This window comes from Ranitomeya variabilis, chromosome 6 (assembly GCF_051348905.1).
Source record: "Ranitomeya variabilis isolate aRanVar5 chromosome 6, aRanVar5.hap1, whole genome shotgun sequence".
Taxonomy (NCBI): Eukaryota; Metazoa; Chordata; class Amphibia; order Anura; family Dendrobatidae; genus Ranitomeya; species Ranitomeya variabilis.
The window spans coordinates 443,880,495-443,899,310 of record NC_135237.1 but is presented as its reverse complement, the minus strand read 5'-3'; the positions used below and the strand labels follow the sequence as shown (position 1 = coordinate 443,899,310).

Below are 18,816 nucleotides of genomic sequence, written 5' to 3'. Positions count from 1 at the left end.
ATCAGGTTTATGATGCCCAAACCATAAGAAGCACGAATAAGAAACTGGACGCTTAATTGCAGAGAGGTATGATTTACTCTGAAACGCTACAGTGTTATAGACTAGACAATCTTGGGTGGGACTATGTCTCGGCTGTCTAGTCTACGGTGGGTGCCTGATTCAGATGATACAGAGGCGTTCCCCTATGTACAGTCATATAGAGAGACTGGTCAATGAACTGTAGTAGTCAAATGCTGTGGTGTTACAAAATAAACACACTTTGAAAATCTGTCTTGGCCAACGGGTCCAAAGTGGGTCCTGGGCAGCATCTCCTCACCCTGCTCCAGTTGACAGGTCTCTTCCTATAAGTGAACATAGGCAGATACCGGTCAACTGGAGCAGGGTGAGGAGAAACCAGCTGAGACCCACCTCAGACAAGTCAGCTGAGACACTTGGGGCTCGATTCATCAAGACTAGCGATTTTCACAGTTGTGGTGTAGCCCTGATTCATCAAGATTCACATACCTATTAATGAAATCAGGGGAGGTGAGAAGTGGCATTCACCACTTTGCCAAAGCTGAGCCTAGATGGTATGAGAACACCATAAATCACCAAAATGTTCTACTTTTCCAAACTTTTTACCCCAGAATTCTAGTGTATCGAGCCTATAGTGACAGGAGGGCCTTCCAAAGATTGTTTACTCCGGAAAGCTGCAGCATTTTAGAGTAAACTATATTTAGCTGCAATTGAACAGCCCAGTGTTTGATTGGCGTTATGTTTGGTTCAGGCAGCATGAATCTGATAGCCGGTTTCCATTAATCTATTTTTTTTTCCTTGAAATTTTTATAAGATTATAAACATATTCACAAAAATAGTAATGCACGCAGAGAAGGGTGGGGTGGGAGTGGGTGGGGTAGGGGTATTTGGGGAAATGCTCAGATTTTTTAAGTGCCAATGTTAATTGATCTGTTAATGTTTATAGCTATAATAATATTTCAATAAAAAGATATTGAAAAAAAAAAATAGTAACAAATATTTAGAATGACAGAGTATAAACAAATCAATTCCTGATACCTCACAGGATGAAAGCACTGAAATGCACATATCACTCAATGACACAAATCAAATAAAATAAAGTCAAGTCTAGTGTCCTAAACACTAAATCTCTGAGGATTAAATAAAAAGAATCTATCACTAAGTAAGGGATTAGAGCAGAGAGAGAAGAAAAAGGGAGGATAGATAAAGGGGGAAGGGAGGAGAAGAAAATAAGAAGGAAAGCTCAACGGAAGGGAACCAAATATTCTATGGAATTCCGGGGGAATCCAAGAACAAGATCCAAAGGCTCAAGGTTCATAAGAACCTATCAGTTGAGCCATTGAACTCTGACGTAAGATCTTCCATCTTATGGAGACAAGCCATTTCCCCAAGGATGGGGATTCAGTCGACTTCCAATATCTCGGGATTACTGCATGAGCTGCTGTTAAACAACATCTCAATAATCTTGCCTTCTGGGATTTAATTTACTCAGAAAGAATGTATAGCAAGGCTACTTGGGGGAAGTTAACCACTTTACTATTGCCAACAGGGGGGTAGAAAGATAAAATAAAATGCCAAAAGGGCTTTTATACCACTGTAACTCCACCAAATATGTATCACGGTACCTCTTTCTTTACTACAACGCCAACATTGATCCAAGACTGATGGAAAAATGGCATCTAATTTTGCTGGGTATCGGTACCAGCGCGCAAGTATCTTGTAGTTTTTCTCCTGATCTGCAGATGCCATAGAGAGCTTATGTTAATATATGAAGGTCTTTTTCCAGTCAGTCTCCGAAATAACCATTCCCAGTTCCTCAGTCCACGTCTCCAGGTACTTTGGTTTATCAGATACGCTACTTTGATTCAAGAGAGCGCCGGTTCCTTTTAAAGCAGGTTTTTCGGCCACATAAAATGTAGAGAAAAGTTATACTTTGTGTTTCAATTACTGAACAGTTCCAAGAAATTTGTTCGCAGTCAGTGAATGAAAATGTGTTTATATTCACAGGCTAAAAGCCTGTACACACCGCTTCCTCCTCTAGGTGAGAAGGGGATACAGACATAACTACAACATGGTGAGAAATTATAACAAGAGGACATTGGGAAGTTGAAAAATGTGATTTGTATAGCAAAGAAGGTTTAGTTACATAAAACTGGAACATCCCCTTGATCATTATTCATTAGGTATAAAGGAGTCATAACCACACACACTTTATTTAATAGACATTCCAAGTCATTTCATGCAACACTACAAACCCTCCACCCCCTACACACATACAAGTATCGTCTGTTCTTGTAAAACTGCAGAATGTTCAAAAATACCATTTTACTTCTTTCAACTGATCTTCTCCTTAGTGACAGTAACTAATTTACCCACATCAATTTAGTCAAGGAAGCAGAAAATAAAGTTAAGAAAGTATGTGTCACATCGTTTGCTAATTACAAGCACCACGTTCATATTTTAACTACAGACTGCTGCTATTCCCTACAAGACATTCGTTTAATTGAGAAATAGCTAGCCCTAAACATAGTTCCCAAACAGCATTCCAAACTACATAACTTTTCCATCCATTATTGAAAACAAGTAGTAATGCTACAAAATGACAAACATTTTTACTAGTCTCTCCCCAGCGCACAGTGCACCCAATTCTACCTTGTCCTGTGATGGCGTACCCCGACGCGCGTTTCGGACAATTTTCCTTCGTCCCCCTGATGAAGGAAAATTGTCCGAAACGCGTGTCGGGGTACGCCATCACAGGACCAGACGACCCTCAAAGGTATAAACCTAGAATTATTCTGAGTCCCCCTTAGCACATAGCACTGTTGTATATCCGAGCACATGGTTTGCTTGTTCATTGCTCTTTCAGCACATCGCACTTTATTAACTTTGGAGTGGATATAATTAATTGATTTTTTTAGCACATTTGCACTTTATATGATTAACTCTGGAGTGGATATATGCATTGTTTTTACATTGCACATTTTATATATTTTTTTTATAAGAGTCACATGGATTTACACCTCTATCTAGTAAGGGACTTATTATTTGGTCTACCATTTTTATACTATGAAATATTGTCATATGTCCTGTGTTGCGTACATATTTATTGCTTTTATATGATTGTTTTTAATTGTTGCCACAAGGATTACACAATAAAGGCATATTTTTTATATAAATCCTGGATTGGGTTGTTTCCTGCCTGTCCATAGATTCGTTGATTGGGTTTTTCTCTCTACTTGGTGGTGGGAGTCACCAATTTACATAGAGCACCGTGATTGGTTGATACTATTATTTTAATTATACAAGAATATTGATATCTTTCTGTAATCTGTGGTGTCTCTGTGTTTTAACATTATACTTGCTTTAGATAAAAAAAAAAAGTTTTGGAAATGTGCAATAAATAAGGAGTATTCGAATTATATACACCACATTTTTATGTGTCAGAAAAAGCTGCACAGGGCACTCCATAGTGTTTGTTCTTAAAGTCATCATTTTCCGTGTGTTAATCCTTAAAATGTGGCATAAATGCATTGTTAAAATCAGGATGATTCCATGAATAATATAATAGTCTTGTACAAATCCTGAGAAAAATACAAGGGGTAGCGACCTTCTGGCTCATCTGTTTTTTTTTTTTTTATTCAGGACATCTGAGTGGCAATAGGTTCGCTAAACAGGACCTTTCACCAAATCTTTAATGTTTAGCTTGACACAATGTAATAGTGGATTCAGAGCAAAATTAAACTATTTTTTTTTACATTTTTATCTCATTCTCCATTGCAGGGATAGTAGCAATCAAAGCATTTGGTAACTAATGAGTCAACTTTGGATATGTAGAAGTTGACGGTATTTGATAGTTATCCCTGGGGCGTGTACTTCTCCCTATACAATGCTGACCAATCATAAGCAGGCAGCAATAAAGAACATAAAGAACAAGCCCCAAACATGGCTTAGGTTTATCAGTGTGTGAGATGTAATCATAGGAGAGTCTGTGGTGCTCAAGTAACTTGTAATCACTCTGCAGTGAGATTAGGCTGTCAATGTGTCTCACACAGGAGTGACCTGCCCATTCTGGAATATTTTATGTGAGATATAATGACACCCTGCTCTCATCTCACTGCAAAGCAATTATTAGTTAAGCACCACAGACATAAGTGAGAGACCTCAGCTCCACACAGTGTGGGGAGAGGGCGGTACAGCAGAAGTGATTGTGCAATGAAAGGAGAGAAGATAAAAGGATTTGTAATGTGACACAGATCAGCTCAGCTGCACTGCCCCTCCCCCCTTCAAACTCACTCATGCAGATTGTTAAACCATGACATCAGAGCTGTATCATTACATTGCAAACACTCAGAAACCTGCTCTAAGTTATAGTGGGGGGAGGGTGTGATCTTTTTTCTGTTATGTTGTTTCCTGCTTATGATTGGTCAGCATCATACAGGGAGAAGAAGTACACACCCCAGTGAAAAACTCTCTCTAACACCCATTTGGACTCATTAGGTGCCAAATACTTTGAATATCTCTGCAACAGAAAAGTTAAATAAAAAAAACAAACAAACAAACAAAAAAAAAACTTTTATTCATCTCTGCAGCCACTATAACATCATGTGTCCAGTTCAGTATGAATTTTCTTATGTGAAAGGCCCTCTACAAGAGGCCTAGAATAAGATGTTTTTGTCCAGCTAAAGCCAAACCAAGGGGGAGGGAAGGTGATGGGTGGTCCTAGCTGCAGCCACTTCACATATAGCCAGATGCATCATAGTGAGATGGAGGAGGGGACATTTCTTTATACATTTCTCAGTTTCAATCGTTGTAGGAGATAAAACAGAAGAAGAGATGAACACTACGTGTGAAACGTTTAACCATAAGATTCCCATGGTATAACATACATGCTCTTGATTTTTCTGGTGCATTTAGTGCCATACATTTCAAAATTACTTCCAGCATATGTTGAAAATTCAGTCACCTTCCTGCCTTGTAGTAAGAATTCCATTACTTCTCAGAATAATAAAGCACTGTATGGTTGACCAACGTTTACGGCCTCATAAATCAACATCTCCTCTCATTCTATTAATTCCATCACATCAATACACCAAATCTATCACAAACAATACTGCATTGTTATCATTACAGTAATAAAAGTACAAAAATGGCAACGTTTTTCATTTGTAAGATGATGGCATTGGGAAATGGATCAAAACAATATTATTGGTAATATTAATGCTAAAAGCACGTGCTCTGCGGAGAGACTGCTCGCCCATTAATAAATACAGTGCTTTACACATAACTTATATGATGTCAAATCGGTTAATGAGTGGATCTCATACCTGAACATAGCTGTTCGACCTTTGTGTAGTTTAAACACAGAATGTCATTCACCCATGCAATGATGTCATGTCTGCTCATAGTCTCCTGGGTTATCGAGGTAGAGTACACGTTGACCGCCATTCCCCAGCTGTAAAGACAAACATGACATTAAGATTGGAATCTTATGATAGGATCAGTATGAAAAGCATCTAAGACGACTATGGAACCCCAGACCGAGGAAGACTGACAGTCATCTTGTGTTTCGTCCATTTTTTAATACTTGTGCCAACAGTTGTTGCCTTCTCACCAAGCTGCTTGTCTATTGTCCTGTAGCCCATCCCAGCCTTGTGCAGGTCTACAATTTTGTCCCTGGTATCCTTGGATAGCTCTTTGGTCTTGACCATGGTGGAGAGGTTGGAGTGTGATTGATTGAGTGTGTGGACACTATAGGTAATGAGTGCAGAGTAGGAGGGCTTCTTAAAGAAAAACTAACCGATCTCTGACAGCCAGAATTCTTGCTGGTTGGTAGGTGATTAAATACTTATTTCATGCAATAAAATGCAATTTAATTATTTATAAATCAAACAATGTGATTTTCAGTTTTTTAATTTTTAGATTCTGTCTCTCACATGTGAAGTGCACCTACGATAAAAATTGCAGACCTCTCCATTCTTAGTAGGTGGGAAAATGTGCTAAATCGTCTTTTCCCCACTGTATATATGCAGCACAAAAATTCTTCCCCTGTTGACTGCTGTTATAGAAAGAAAAAATTCTAAAGGTGATATGGCTGAGGTCACCTCACTTCTAAAAGTGTATGAGCCCAGTGCTGCACACACAATTGCAGATGAATACAGGTACCAATGGGAACAATGGAGAGTGTAATACAGAGGTTATAAGGCAAATGGTGCAAACATTTTAATGACCGCAAACTGCAAAAATGATTTACAGCCTAGTACACATGCATTTGAGTTATTAAAAAAAAATTAAAATAGTCCCACAGGTCGGCATCCTCTCTTTTTTGCCAACATTTGGATAAAACTTTTCTACAATCTGTAATGTATATCACGGGGAAATTGTTCCAGCTGCAACTAATGCACAACAAAAGAACAAACTGGGGTAAGACGACGTCCAAAAAATACACAGCCGAGTGCATATAATGGCATGTGGTTGGTCCGCTAACATTCTAACAATCTATTAGAGGATTACATAGGTGGTCTGTGGTCATATATCAAGCATTTTCATTAGTGACTGTTTTTGGGAAGCCATTACCGCTGTACTAACCTGGCCTCCGTACTGCAGTATAATTATTTATAGGCCTTTGGCTGGAAATGCTTTTCTGTCGTGTACTATTTATAGTGCTGAGCGGCGTTCATTTACCATTTCCTTTCAGTAGTGCTTTCTTATGAACAGTTATCCTGTGTGTATCAAAGCTTATCAGGCTTTCTGCAGGATTTTAATATTTTCAGACTCCCCCCCCAAACCCCACACCCCCAAGACATAAATCTGTACCAGACTGAAAAACAATTTGTCTTTATCATCTACCGTAAGTTACATTTATTAATAATACATTTTTAAATATTTGCATATATTAGTATATACTGTAAATTTTTGCTTAATGGGTATTTGCACAATTGAAAGGTATAACTTATTGATCACTGTGTGTTGAGCTGTTATTTGCACACGATCTGGAACTGGCAGCACTTTGGATGCAGCACATGTTCACTGCGTCCAAAGCGCTGCCAGCTATTGAACGTAAGTAAATACGTATGTGTTCACTGAACCACAGCGTCCAATACATTGTACGTGTGAGATTTACCTTGCGGAGACTCGCGTCTCTGCAAGAGACATAGACACGCTGCGGTCTGGAGAGACGCGCCACATGTCAGTCTCCGCAGGTAAGCCGCGGGCGTCTGTGCAGGTACTGTGGGCATGGGATTTCATAAAATCATCCACTATTCTGTAATATCTGGATGCTGCGGGTTGTACGCTGCGCAGGTACGCAACGTCAAACCTGCAGCGTTTACTGATAGTGTGCACATACCCTTAGGTCCCTCAGTGGTCCCAAGAATGTAGTGGTGTGCATGCTTGACCTACATTCATTTCATGCATTTTTTATTGGGCTGCTGGGTTGTCCCAGGAAAGTGTTTGGCTATTTCCGACAATGATACAATTAGAGGTTGAGCATGTACACTTCTGCTCCATTCCGATGGGCCATTCAGAGAGCCAGTTCTCAAGATCACTGAAGACCACCAGTAATCAGAAAGTTGTCCCTAAGGCAATAGGGAATAACTTTCAATTGAGGGAATATTCCTTTAAATTAACGAATTAGTCATTTGGTATTCAATAACAAGTCAGTAAAAATAGAAGCAATGCAACCCTAATAATTTGGGTATTGGGGGTACTACAGATCATTCCTTATTTGTCTGTAGAGTTTGACATGATGTGAAAGCCGTATGTACACAAAACAGATATTTGTCACTTCAGAAATGGTCCAAAATTCACAGCATAAGCTGTATCCATTAAAACAATGTCTAAAAAAAATTCAGCATTTTTCTTTAAGTTTCCAATTGCCAATATTAACCTACTGTAAATATAATAAAGATGCAATTGTCCTCTATAATTATTTTCTACAAAGGTAAATAATGCTGCAAATAATGTTGCAGTTTTAAAAGTCTCAAGTTGTATTATAAGTGGCAAAGATTATTCCTAAATTTCCCAATACTAAAAATTGGCTAGTCAATCTACGACGGCTCCAAGTAATTTGTAAGAATACGAGATCATTATGGGGGAACATTTAACAGAAGCTGTTATTACAGACTTGGATTAGTCACAAAGCCATTCCAGTACACAATTTTAACACATTTCATTTCCAAAAACTGATAGCTGCTATTATAAGAAGATCATTAACACAATAGAGCATCAAGGCAAAATTCTACATTCTACACATGCGTTTCACACAATCTTAGACAAAAGCTTGAAAAAAAACATTACAGAGATAAAAATGTACACTGTTAAAGGGAACCTGTCACCCCCAAAATTGCTGGTGAGGTAAGCTCACCGTCATCAGGGGCTTATCTACAGCATTCTGTAATGCTGTAGATAAGCGCCCGATGTTACCTGAAAGAGGAGAAAAAGAGGTTATAATATACTTACCCAGGGGCGGTCCCGCTGCGGTCCGGTCAAATGGGTGTCTCAGGTCCGCTCCGGCGCCTCCTATCTTCATTCCACGACGTCCTCTTCTGGTCTCCGCGCCGCGGCTTCGGCGCAGGCGTACTTTGTCTGCCCTGTTGAGGGCAGAGCAAAGTACTGTAGTGCGCAGGCGCCCGGCCTCTCTGACCTTACCGGCGCCTGCGCACTGCAGTACTTTGCTCTGCCCTCAACAGGGCAGACAAAGTACGCCTGCGCCGAAGCCACGGTGCGGAGACCAGAAGAGGACGTCATGGAATGAAGATGGGAGGCGCTGTACTGGACCTGAGACGCCCATCGGAGTGGGACCGCCCCTGGGTGAGTATAATCTAACGTCTTTTTTCTCCTCTTTCAGGTAACATCGGCGGCTTATCTACAGCATTACAGAATGCTGTAGATAAGCCCCTGATGCCGGTGAGCTTACCTCACCATCGATTTTGGGGGTGACAGGTTCGCTTTAATTAATAAAGCGAGAAATCAGACATATCTTAATAGCTGAAATATTTAGTGAACCTGTCACCAGGTCTGGCCGATGCGAGTTACGGCCACCACATTCCAGGGCTTATATACAGCATTCTATAATGCTGTATATCTGCCCCCAACCCGACCTGTAAGAGAAGAAATATCTTATTATACTCACCTGCGGGGCGGTCCGGTCCGAGGGGTGTCACTCTTCTTGGTCCAGCGCCTCCCATCTTCTTGCGATGCCGTCCTCCTGCTTGCTTTGTGTGGATCGCGCTCCTGCGCAGGCGTACTTCTCTGCCCTGATGAGGGCACAGCACAGTTCTGCAGTGCGCAGGGCCTCTCTGACCTTTCCCAGGACCTGCGCACTGCAGTATTTTACTCTGCCCTTAACAGGGCAAATAAGTACGCCTCCGCAGGAGCGCGATGTCAAACAGACAGTGTGGATGATGGAGGGACACGTCATATACATAAACCAAGAAGGAAGACCACGATCATAAGAAGGTGGGAGGCGCCGGATCAAGAAGAGCAACACCCTTCGGACCGGACCACCTCGCAGGCAAGTATAATAAAAGGTCTTTTTCTTCTCCTACAGGTCTGGTTGGGGGCAGATATACAGCATTATAGAATACTGTATATTAGCCCTGAAAGGTGGTGGCCGTATCTTATATTGGCCAAACCTGGTGATAGGTTTCATTTAATTCAAGTACAGCTCCACTATGTTGGGGTAGGTGCACACAGTCAGGAAGTGGCAGCGCTTTGGATGCAGCACATGTCCACTGCGTCCAAAGCGCTGCCAACTACTGAACGCAGGCGATTCCGCATGTGTTCACTGAACCATGCGGATTTGCTGCATCCAACACATTCTATGGGTGAGACTAGTATCTCTGCAACAGAAATTGACATGCTGCGGTCAGGGAAGATGTGAATGTCCATCTCCGCAGGTGAGCCACGGTCATCTCTGGACGCATAGTGGGCATGGGATTTCTTGAAATCCCATTCATTATGCTGTAACAAAAAAGGTCACTGGGGTCCATCAGGCCACAGTACTATCTGTCACACAGAAGATCAAGGCTTATGGTTTCTACTACGAAATAAACCACGGTTGTGAACACAAAAATTGCTTTATGAGTATTATTTACAAAGACAAACACTTAAATTTTTTTCATTAGCTGCTCAGCCTGTTCATGATAAATCCCCAGTCACTCCACTGCAGATTCTGCCACTAGTCTGTTTACTACCCTACAATGGTGATGCGCTGATGACATGGCATGAGACCATTAATGGGGTTGTCTGGCCTTAAGGTACAAGTCTGCAGGCACAGCTGTGTGATTGCAGACTTGTGAATCCTAACCGTGCACACTCTCCGTGCCAGGAATGGGCAGATGCATGACTGCAAGTGTATGATTTGCATACATGCAGTCATATGGATACAGCCTCGTACAATGCAAGTGAGGCCAGATACAGTCTGGTTGGAATAGTCAGAAGCATATAAATCTAATATTTGTGGTGACATGACTGAATGCTACTGACACCGGAGAATCCTCAAAGCGCACAGAGTGACCGATGTGAGGATTCACAATTCTGCAGTCACATAGAGTGACTGCAGACTTGTAGCCTACATCTGGACAACCCCTTAAGACCAGTGATTGGCTACAGCAGTCACTTGGTTAGACCGCATGTGAACACGTGATCATAATCAGAGACCGGTGGGGAGCACAGAAGCTGGAGAATCAAGATCATCAGGAAAGTAACAGCTCTATTGTTATTTAAGCCATTTAGTACTTTTAGCTTAATTTTTGCTTCCCCCCCCCCCCCCCCCCCCCAAAAAAAAAAAAAAAAAGTAATTTTGCAACATAAAATAATTGTTATACTTACAGCTCAGGTAATGGACACACATATATTTAAGCCAATGCACCTTTAAAAAGTTAATCCTGAGAATCTTTAACTGGTGGTAAATAAACTACATATTGACAGCATATACCGTTCCTGCTGATTGTGGGGGTCCATTAGCTGGGACATTGACAATCGCATAAATTAAAGGGAACCTGTCACCCCCAAAATCGAAGGTGAGCTAAGCCCACCAGCATCAGGGGCTTATCTACAGCATTCTGTAATGCTGTAGATAAGCCCCCGATGCATCCTGAAAGATGAGAAAAACAGGTTAGATTATACTTACCCAGGGGCAGTCCCGCTGCGGTCCGGTCCGATGGGTGTCGCGGTCCGGGGCCTCCCATCTTCTTACGATGACGTCCTCTTCTTGTCTTCACGCTGTGGCTCCGGCGCAGGCGTACTTTGTCTGCCCTGTTGAGGGCAGAGCAAAGTACTGCAGTGCACAGGCGCCGGGAAAGGTCAGAGAGGCCCAGCGCCTGCGCACTGCAGTACTTTGCTCTGCCCTCAACAGGGCAGACAAAGTACGCCTGCGCCGGAGCCGCAGCGTGACTACAAGAAGAGGACGTCATCATAAGAAGATGGGAGGCCCCGGACCGGACTGCGACGCCCATCGGACCAGCACCGGACCTGGACCACCCCTGGGTGAGTATAATCTAACCTCTTTTTCTCATCTTTCAGGTTACATCAGGGGCTTATCTACAGCATTACAGAATGCTGTAGATAACCCCCTGATGCTGGTGGGCTTAGCTCACCTTTGATTTTGGGGGTGACCGGTTCCCTTTAAAGAGCAGAAATCTTTGTGGCATTTTTACCCGAATGAGTGAAGTTGCAATGTCTGCACAACGTCTATACAGCAGCAGCTCTAAGAAGGGAAAACTCTTCAAGGAGCCGCAGTGCTACAGTTCCTTCATTATAGGAAGCATCAAACAACTAGCAGATTATCCTAGCAAAATGGTAGATCATAAGATATATAGCAATATATAGCCACATACTACTTATTAATATACAACTATTTAGCCACATACCACTTATTGATATCTCATAGAGATATAGCCACATACCACTTATTAATATATAACCATTTAGCCACATACCACTTATTGATATATCATAGATATATAGCCACATACCACTTATTAATATATAACCATTTAGCCACACACCACTTATTAATATATAACTATTTAGCCACATACCACTTATTGATATATCATAGATATATAGCCACATACCACTTAGGGAACGAATAGTATACTTCCCAACAGAAAACATGCAAGTAAATCACATTCTTCGTTTTCTGGTTTGCCAGCACATTTTCCAATACAAAACTGCAGGAACGAAGTCGTCTGCACATAGAGGTCAGAGGGGGAACAGGAAAGGAACAAAGGCTTGAAGTGGAGAGTTTTAATGAGGAAAGGCTGGCTTTACTGAATTCGAGGACAGAGCCAAGACAGAGCAGGAAATGGTGACCAATATGACAACACTCAGTCGAACAACCGGATAAAACCGCCAGCAGTGCCGGTAACACAATACTGAATGGCCACAGATAAAATTAACACCACAAGTAAACATCAGTCAATGCATGATCTGCTAAAGCGAGGAAGCCATCATATAAAACCAACGTTACTGAGTAGTCCAAGACATATTTCATCACAATTTGTAATGTGCAGGTCAGAGTCTACTACTGCAAGTGCCATTTTAGTAGGTTCCCAATAGTGGCACCACTATTTTTTATTTGCATTTCTGCTTTTCATTTTTATACATGGTGAACAAGCAATTTACTTAGCACTTTTGGCTTGTGACATGGTGCTCCATCACCCTGGAAAATGTATTGTTCATCAACAAATGGTGCTTTATTGTTGGGATAAGTTGCTCTCGTAGGATGTTTACACACAACTTTGCCATGGATGAAGAATTTTAAGTACGGTACTTTTGATTCCTGCTGTCTGTGATTTGGGCAGTATGAATTAGATGACAGGTTGCCTTTAATACATATACACACACACATAAGCTAGGAGAGGGTTAAATCGCAGCACTCCATATACTGGTTGGGTGCACCTGGATAGCTATGACTAGAACAAGGCCATGTGTTCACTTGAGGCAATCAGCTGGGAAAACGAAGCAGAGTGGTTAATGTTGTGTTGGAGCTGGAGACGGAAAAGCTAAAATCTCTTTAGAGAGAGACTGCAATGGCCGTGTGCACCAAACTGCAAGTATCACTGGCCGCAATGGACGACAGCGAACGGAGACTTGCTCAGCTGTGTCTGAGTAGCCATGGACTATATTGTTAAGTTAGTGATTGGACAAGACTAGGAATTTTATGTTTATGGTTTTGTTTTGGGATTGTGCAACTAGTGTGTGATCTAAACATGTTGTGGCTTTATCTTCCAAGCGGCTGTTCAACAATGAACCTCTATGGCACACACACAAATTATACAAGACGTATCCTTAGCCTTTATGTCACAGATGTTCTGTTCTAGATTCAATACAGAAATAATTCTACAATATCAGACCCAGCTGGCTTGCAGCATATGACAGACGGTTCCATACATTCTTGCTCTCAAGATATTTACTGTGTTGGATGGAACATTTTGTCTTCAGACCACAAGTCACATGAATACTTTTCGTGATAAAGTACATTTATTAAGAGCACCTCATGCATTTCTGGTCTTCCAGCTCGTGTACAGATCACTGCTCCCATCCAGATACATACAGAACTACTAGGAGGGTCCGCATTATATCCTTCAGCTTCTGACCCATCTACTTGTGTTCTTTTTCACTTCAGATAAAAAAGCCTCGTACTGCAGACATGTTGCTATAGCACAGCAACCTATCCAGACATCTTTCAGGAACACTTGTAACTATTTTTATCTATGTCTCTAGTGAAATCTCGCTTTATTAAATGCACTGTTAAATCTCCTGGGCGCAGACTGAAGGCTAAAGGGAAATCTCGCAGATAACTGAACGCTTGCGTTGATTGCGCAGTATAACGGTTTTATTGTGCTAGATCATTCCTCGCTGGCTCTTAAAGGACAGTTCTCTGACAGAAGCTTCTCGGATTTCCTGTAAAATGCCACATAAGGGTGTGGTAGAAATTGTTACAATATGAGTAATTTGTTTCCGTATATTTTCTCATGTAACACATGCAGGTTTATGAATGTCTGCTGATGTAGGCCCCTGACAGTCTTTTTAAGAGAATATATACTGAAGTGATTACAAGTTACTAATGGGATTGAGTGAAATGTTCTAGTAAATCTGGAGTGGCGTAGGCGGGCTGTAAGAAACATCTACATTGGAAACCATACTGCACAGTACAAGGGTAGATCATTTTGTGGCTCCGATTTTTTGTGAAAAACACAATATGACTGCAAAGTACAAATACCTATTTTAATATTACATGAGGCAGACTGGCCTTTCTGCAGTCCTCACAGTCAGCAAACAAAATGACACACTTCTAGTGTGACCTAGTCAATAAGGAACGAGAATATATGGACCTAGACCGGGCCTATGTAGCGCACCACCGGTAGCAGTTGTTGGAAGCTAAGCCCGCCGCGCTGCTGTCACGGAAGTAGTCATGGGATGGGACATTGTGCCAGAACTAGCGTCTCATTGTGGTGTAACCACATTTCATATCATGCGTTTGCAGATAAATATTTGGGCTATATTGGGATGTGACATTTGTGACAGTAATATGTTCCATAGGAAGCTGTACACTTGCTCAACGGTCAAGAAAAGAGTCAAGGCTGGATTCACACATGCAGTTTTTGATATTAATCAGATTAACACAACTTGTGTGCACGCATCTTTACAACAACAAAAATAACATTCACTACTTATTAAACTGCAGCACATAAATTCTATACTTACAGCTTACTGTTTATCTAATGTGCAAATTGTAAGATTTATTCTGCTCTGTTGGTTTCTGTAAAAGTCAGTTTTCTCGCTCTGCTGGTGTGCTCATTTCGAAGTGATGCACTGCAATTGCCATGCAGTGTGCCATTTTTAGTTGCCCCCCTGTTCTTTACCACTCCCATTTAGGCAGCTGCATCTCCCTCCTCTCCTCTTTGAGACACTGGTTTACAAACTACGCCGATATAATGCAACATATATTTATGAGCTATTCATTTTTGCAAAACAGATTATTATTATTATTATTATTATTAGTTATTTATATAGCACCATTGATTCCATGGTGCTGTACATGAGAAGGGGTTACATTACATACAAGTTACAGATATCACTTACAGTAAACAAACTAACAATAACGGACTGATACAGATACAACAGATACAAATAAAAATAGGTACCTCTAAGGCCTCTTTCAAACTTCCGTCTTTTTCCTCCCGTCGAAATCCGTAGAGTTTTGAAAAAACAGGATCCTGCAAATTTTTCTGCAGGATCCTGTTTTTTTTCCCATAGACTTGTATTAGCGACTATATTGTGACGGATGGCCATCCGTTTTATCCGTCGTGCACTGGATCCGTCAGAAAATAGCGGTCCATCGTGCAGAGAAAACGCACAGAGGAACGTTTTTTCTGCACGTCGGAAAATCAGTCAGCGACGGATCCAGCGCTGTCCGTCGTTGGCTATAATGGAAGTCTATGGACGCAGGATCCGTCGCTGACCGTCAAACACCGGAATCCAGTGACTTATCCTGTTTTTTTAATTCTGCCCGGAAGGATTTTTTTATACCTGAAAATGCAGGCAGGAACTCCTTTGACGCATCAGTCATAACACTGGATGCGTTGCACACGTTTTCCACTATTTTCACAACATCCGTCGATACGTCAATTCACTGCATTATGACGCACCCCGAACGACGGAAGTGTGAAAGAAGCCTAAGGCATATAAAGATGACGATGCACACAAATGTATAAGATATATAGCTATCCATCAACATTTCCACAGTATACATCCAGGCGGCTAGGCAAGATAGGCAACATTGTTCAGCTATAACATGAACGAAATATGCTACAGAGTCTCCTTTTCATAAAGTCAATGGAACATGCAGCTTAAAGCACCACTCCAGCATTTTTACCATATTTTGGCACTGGAGTGGTGCTTTAAATATCAGACCCCTGTCTTATAATCACCTTCCAGTGTCTTCATCTGTTATCACTGCCCCTCCCATCAGTCTCCCGCAGTTTGTTATTTGCTGGAGCGATCCGGGGGTCATAACTCAATACAAGTCTACAAGGGCCTTGTTCTGGCTCTCATGGACTTGCATTGAGAGCTTGTGGTGCAACCTGTGACCACAGCTTCTGAATGGACAGTAAGTCAGAAGATAGCGCCACGGAACTGAAAAAAAAAGGTGAAGATACCAGAGGGCGAGTATAAAAGTATGGCAGAAAACGATTTAAAGCACCTCTCCAGAGCTGAAAAAAAAAAAAAAGAAACAAACGTTGGAGTGATGCTTTAAGTTTAGTCTACTGCACTAAAGAATGTTGTTCTTGATTTTTTTCCCCAATTGCAGGCCACATGACAAGATAGTTTCATCACGTGATATCACTACAATGTGTTTGAAATTTTTATACAGTGGCATGTAAAATTTTGGGCACCCCTGGTCAAAATGACTTATTGTGAACAGTTAAGCTAGCTGAAGATGAAATTATCGCTAAAAGGCCTAAAGTGAAAGATGACATTTTTGTATTTTAGGCAAAAAAATAAATATGGTTATATTTTACATTTTAAAAATTACAAAAAGGAAAATAGAGTAGACAGGCTAGAGAAAAAAAAAATAGCACAGTAGGGTCTTATCCGATAAACATCCAGAATTAAGAATTGCAAATTAGGCTATCCTGATCCATAGAATTGTGCATTTTAGAAGGTTATTTAGCTGATGCGGATCCACGGATCTTTACACTGTTTGCAATACAAACCAGGAAGAATTTGTGGACTTATTCGCTCTGCTGTTTATTGAAGAAGTCAATTTCAGAAAATTAATTAGACATATGGTTTTATTTGACACATTTGAAAAGTATAATGCACTTCTTCCTCGGGAAAAAAAAAAAAATTCCTGATGAAGTGTATGATAGTTCGAAAAGCAGTGAATAAAACCATATGTCTAATACTCTGAAATTGGCAAATTCAATAAACAGCAGAGCGAACAAGTCCATAAATCCTTCCTGGTTTTTAAAAAGGAAAAGGAGCCGATGCAAATGTTTGGACGCCCTGCATGGTGAGTATTTAGTAGCACCCCCTTTTGAATGCATCACCGCTTGTAAACACTTTTTGAAGCCAGACAAGAGTCTTTCAGTTCTTGCTTGAGGGATTTTCATCCATTCTTACTTGGAAAATTCTTCCAGTTCTGTGAGATTCTTGGGTTGTATTGCATTCACTGTTATTTTGAGGTGTAGCCAAAGATTTTCAATGATGTTCAGATCAGGGCACTCTGTTTATTATTTGCAGTTTTTCACTATGGGGGGACTATTTGTCTTCTAGGTCTGCGTTCACCCCATGGTCATTAATTATAGGTACACAGATCATCATTGTATTTCTATACGAACTCAGCACTATTCATGCATGACCAGCGAAGGGTGGCCGCATTTGTACATCGCCTTATTGGTCTAATAGGGACCTGTTTGCTCCATTAGTGACTGCTAGGCCGTTGGTCTACAGAGGCTGTTAGATTTATTTGAGTTACATCACCATTCATCTTAGTGCCTATATACATATTTATGGTTATACATGTTAAGTCCTTATTATGATATTTTGCCGTTGCTATTTTTTGTACATCAGTAACATGCTGTTCATATAGAAGCCTATAATATTATAAACGAATCCCCACTTATCTAGCACAGGTGCTTGCCTTATAGGCTGTGTGTATGTAAAAGTTTTAATTGGTTTTATATGTTAATGTCCTGTATGTTATTGTAATAAAGCTGAGTTTTTTGCTTAATCCGTGCGTTTTGGTGATCCCCATTTTTGTATGGCCTATTCTGTGTCTTGTTTCTTAGAGTTTATGCTAATTTTTAGGTCAAGAATAGGATCCCGTGGAATTTGTTCCTGTGGTGCCCCCACAAAACTATTAGTCAGATCAGGGCACTGTGAAGGCCCTTGTAAAACCTTCAACTTCTGCCTTTTGAGGTAGTATATTGTGGAGATTTTGATGTGTGTTTAGGATCATTATTCTATTGTAGAAGCCATCCAGTTTTTCAAAACTTCAGCTTTTTTTTTTTATAGATGGTGTTACCCTTGAAATGTTCCTCGTGCCATTGGCTTCAACACAACCCGAAAGCATGATTGATCCACCCCATGCTTAATAATTGGCGAGATGTTCTTTTCCTGAAATTCTGTGCCCTTTTTTTCTCCACATATACATTGATCATTGTGGCCAAAGAGTTCTATTTTAACCTCATGGGTCTGCAGGACTAGTTTTCAAAATACATCAAGATTTGTTTAGATGTTCTTTTGCATACTTCAAGGTGAGGATGCAGGAGAGGTTTTCTTCTGATAACTCTTCCATGAAGGCCATATTTGTGCAGGTGTATCTGAACAGTAGAACAAGGTACCACAACTTCAACAAATTTGGGGTGAAAATTGCAGAAAAAAAGATTTTTTATAAGATGGGGGGGTCCGTCTTATTGTCCGAATTTACAGTATCTTACCTGAGGGCTGGCGGTGGCAGAGCAGGGTCATAGGAGGCATGGTGTTGGCAGAGGTGGGGTGATGCGGTACGGCGTGCACCTGAGCAGGTTCCCTTCCTGCTTAGGTGGGCTACACCACGGCCTGGTGTCCATGGGGGGGTTGCAGCAGTGGTGTGGCGACGGCAGAGGTGAGGTGATGCAGGGGCCCGGTGTTACAGAATCCCCCAACATATAGTCCTCTTTAACTTCTGGTAGTTGTTTTCCATTCATTCCTTTCCTCCTGTAGAAGGGGTCTCACATCCCGCTGTCTGCCACCAGTGTAACGGGGTCTACTGTGCTGTAGTACCTCTTTCAGTACCACCCCGTGTAT

General features: G+C 41.2%; 1 protein-coding gene across 3 annotated transcripts in view; it reads right to left on the bottom strand.

Moving 5' to 3' along the window:
* Positions 1 to 18,816, bottom strand: part of MAPRE2 (microtubule associated protein RP/EB family member 2) — a 197,165-nt gene that overhangs the window by 60,383 nt on the left and 117,966 nt on the right. For all 3 annotated transcript variants that reach the window (XM_077270453.1, XM_077270454.1, XM_077270452.1), the window contains one exon: positions 5,340 to 5,467. In XM_077270453.1, coding sequence (XP_077126568.1) covers positions 5,340 to 5,460 — 121 coding nt within the window. In that variant the 5' untranslated portion in view covers positions 5,461 to 5,467. The remainder of the gene's footprint in view (positions 1 to 5,339; positions 5,468 to 18,816) is intronic.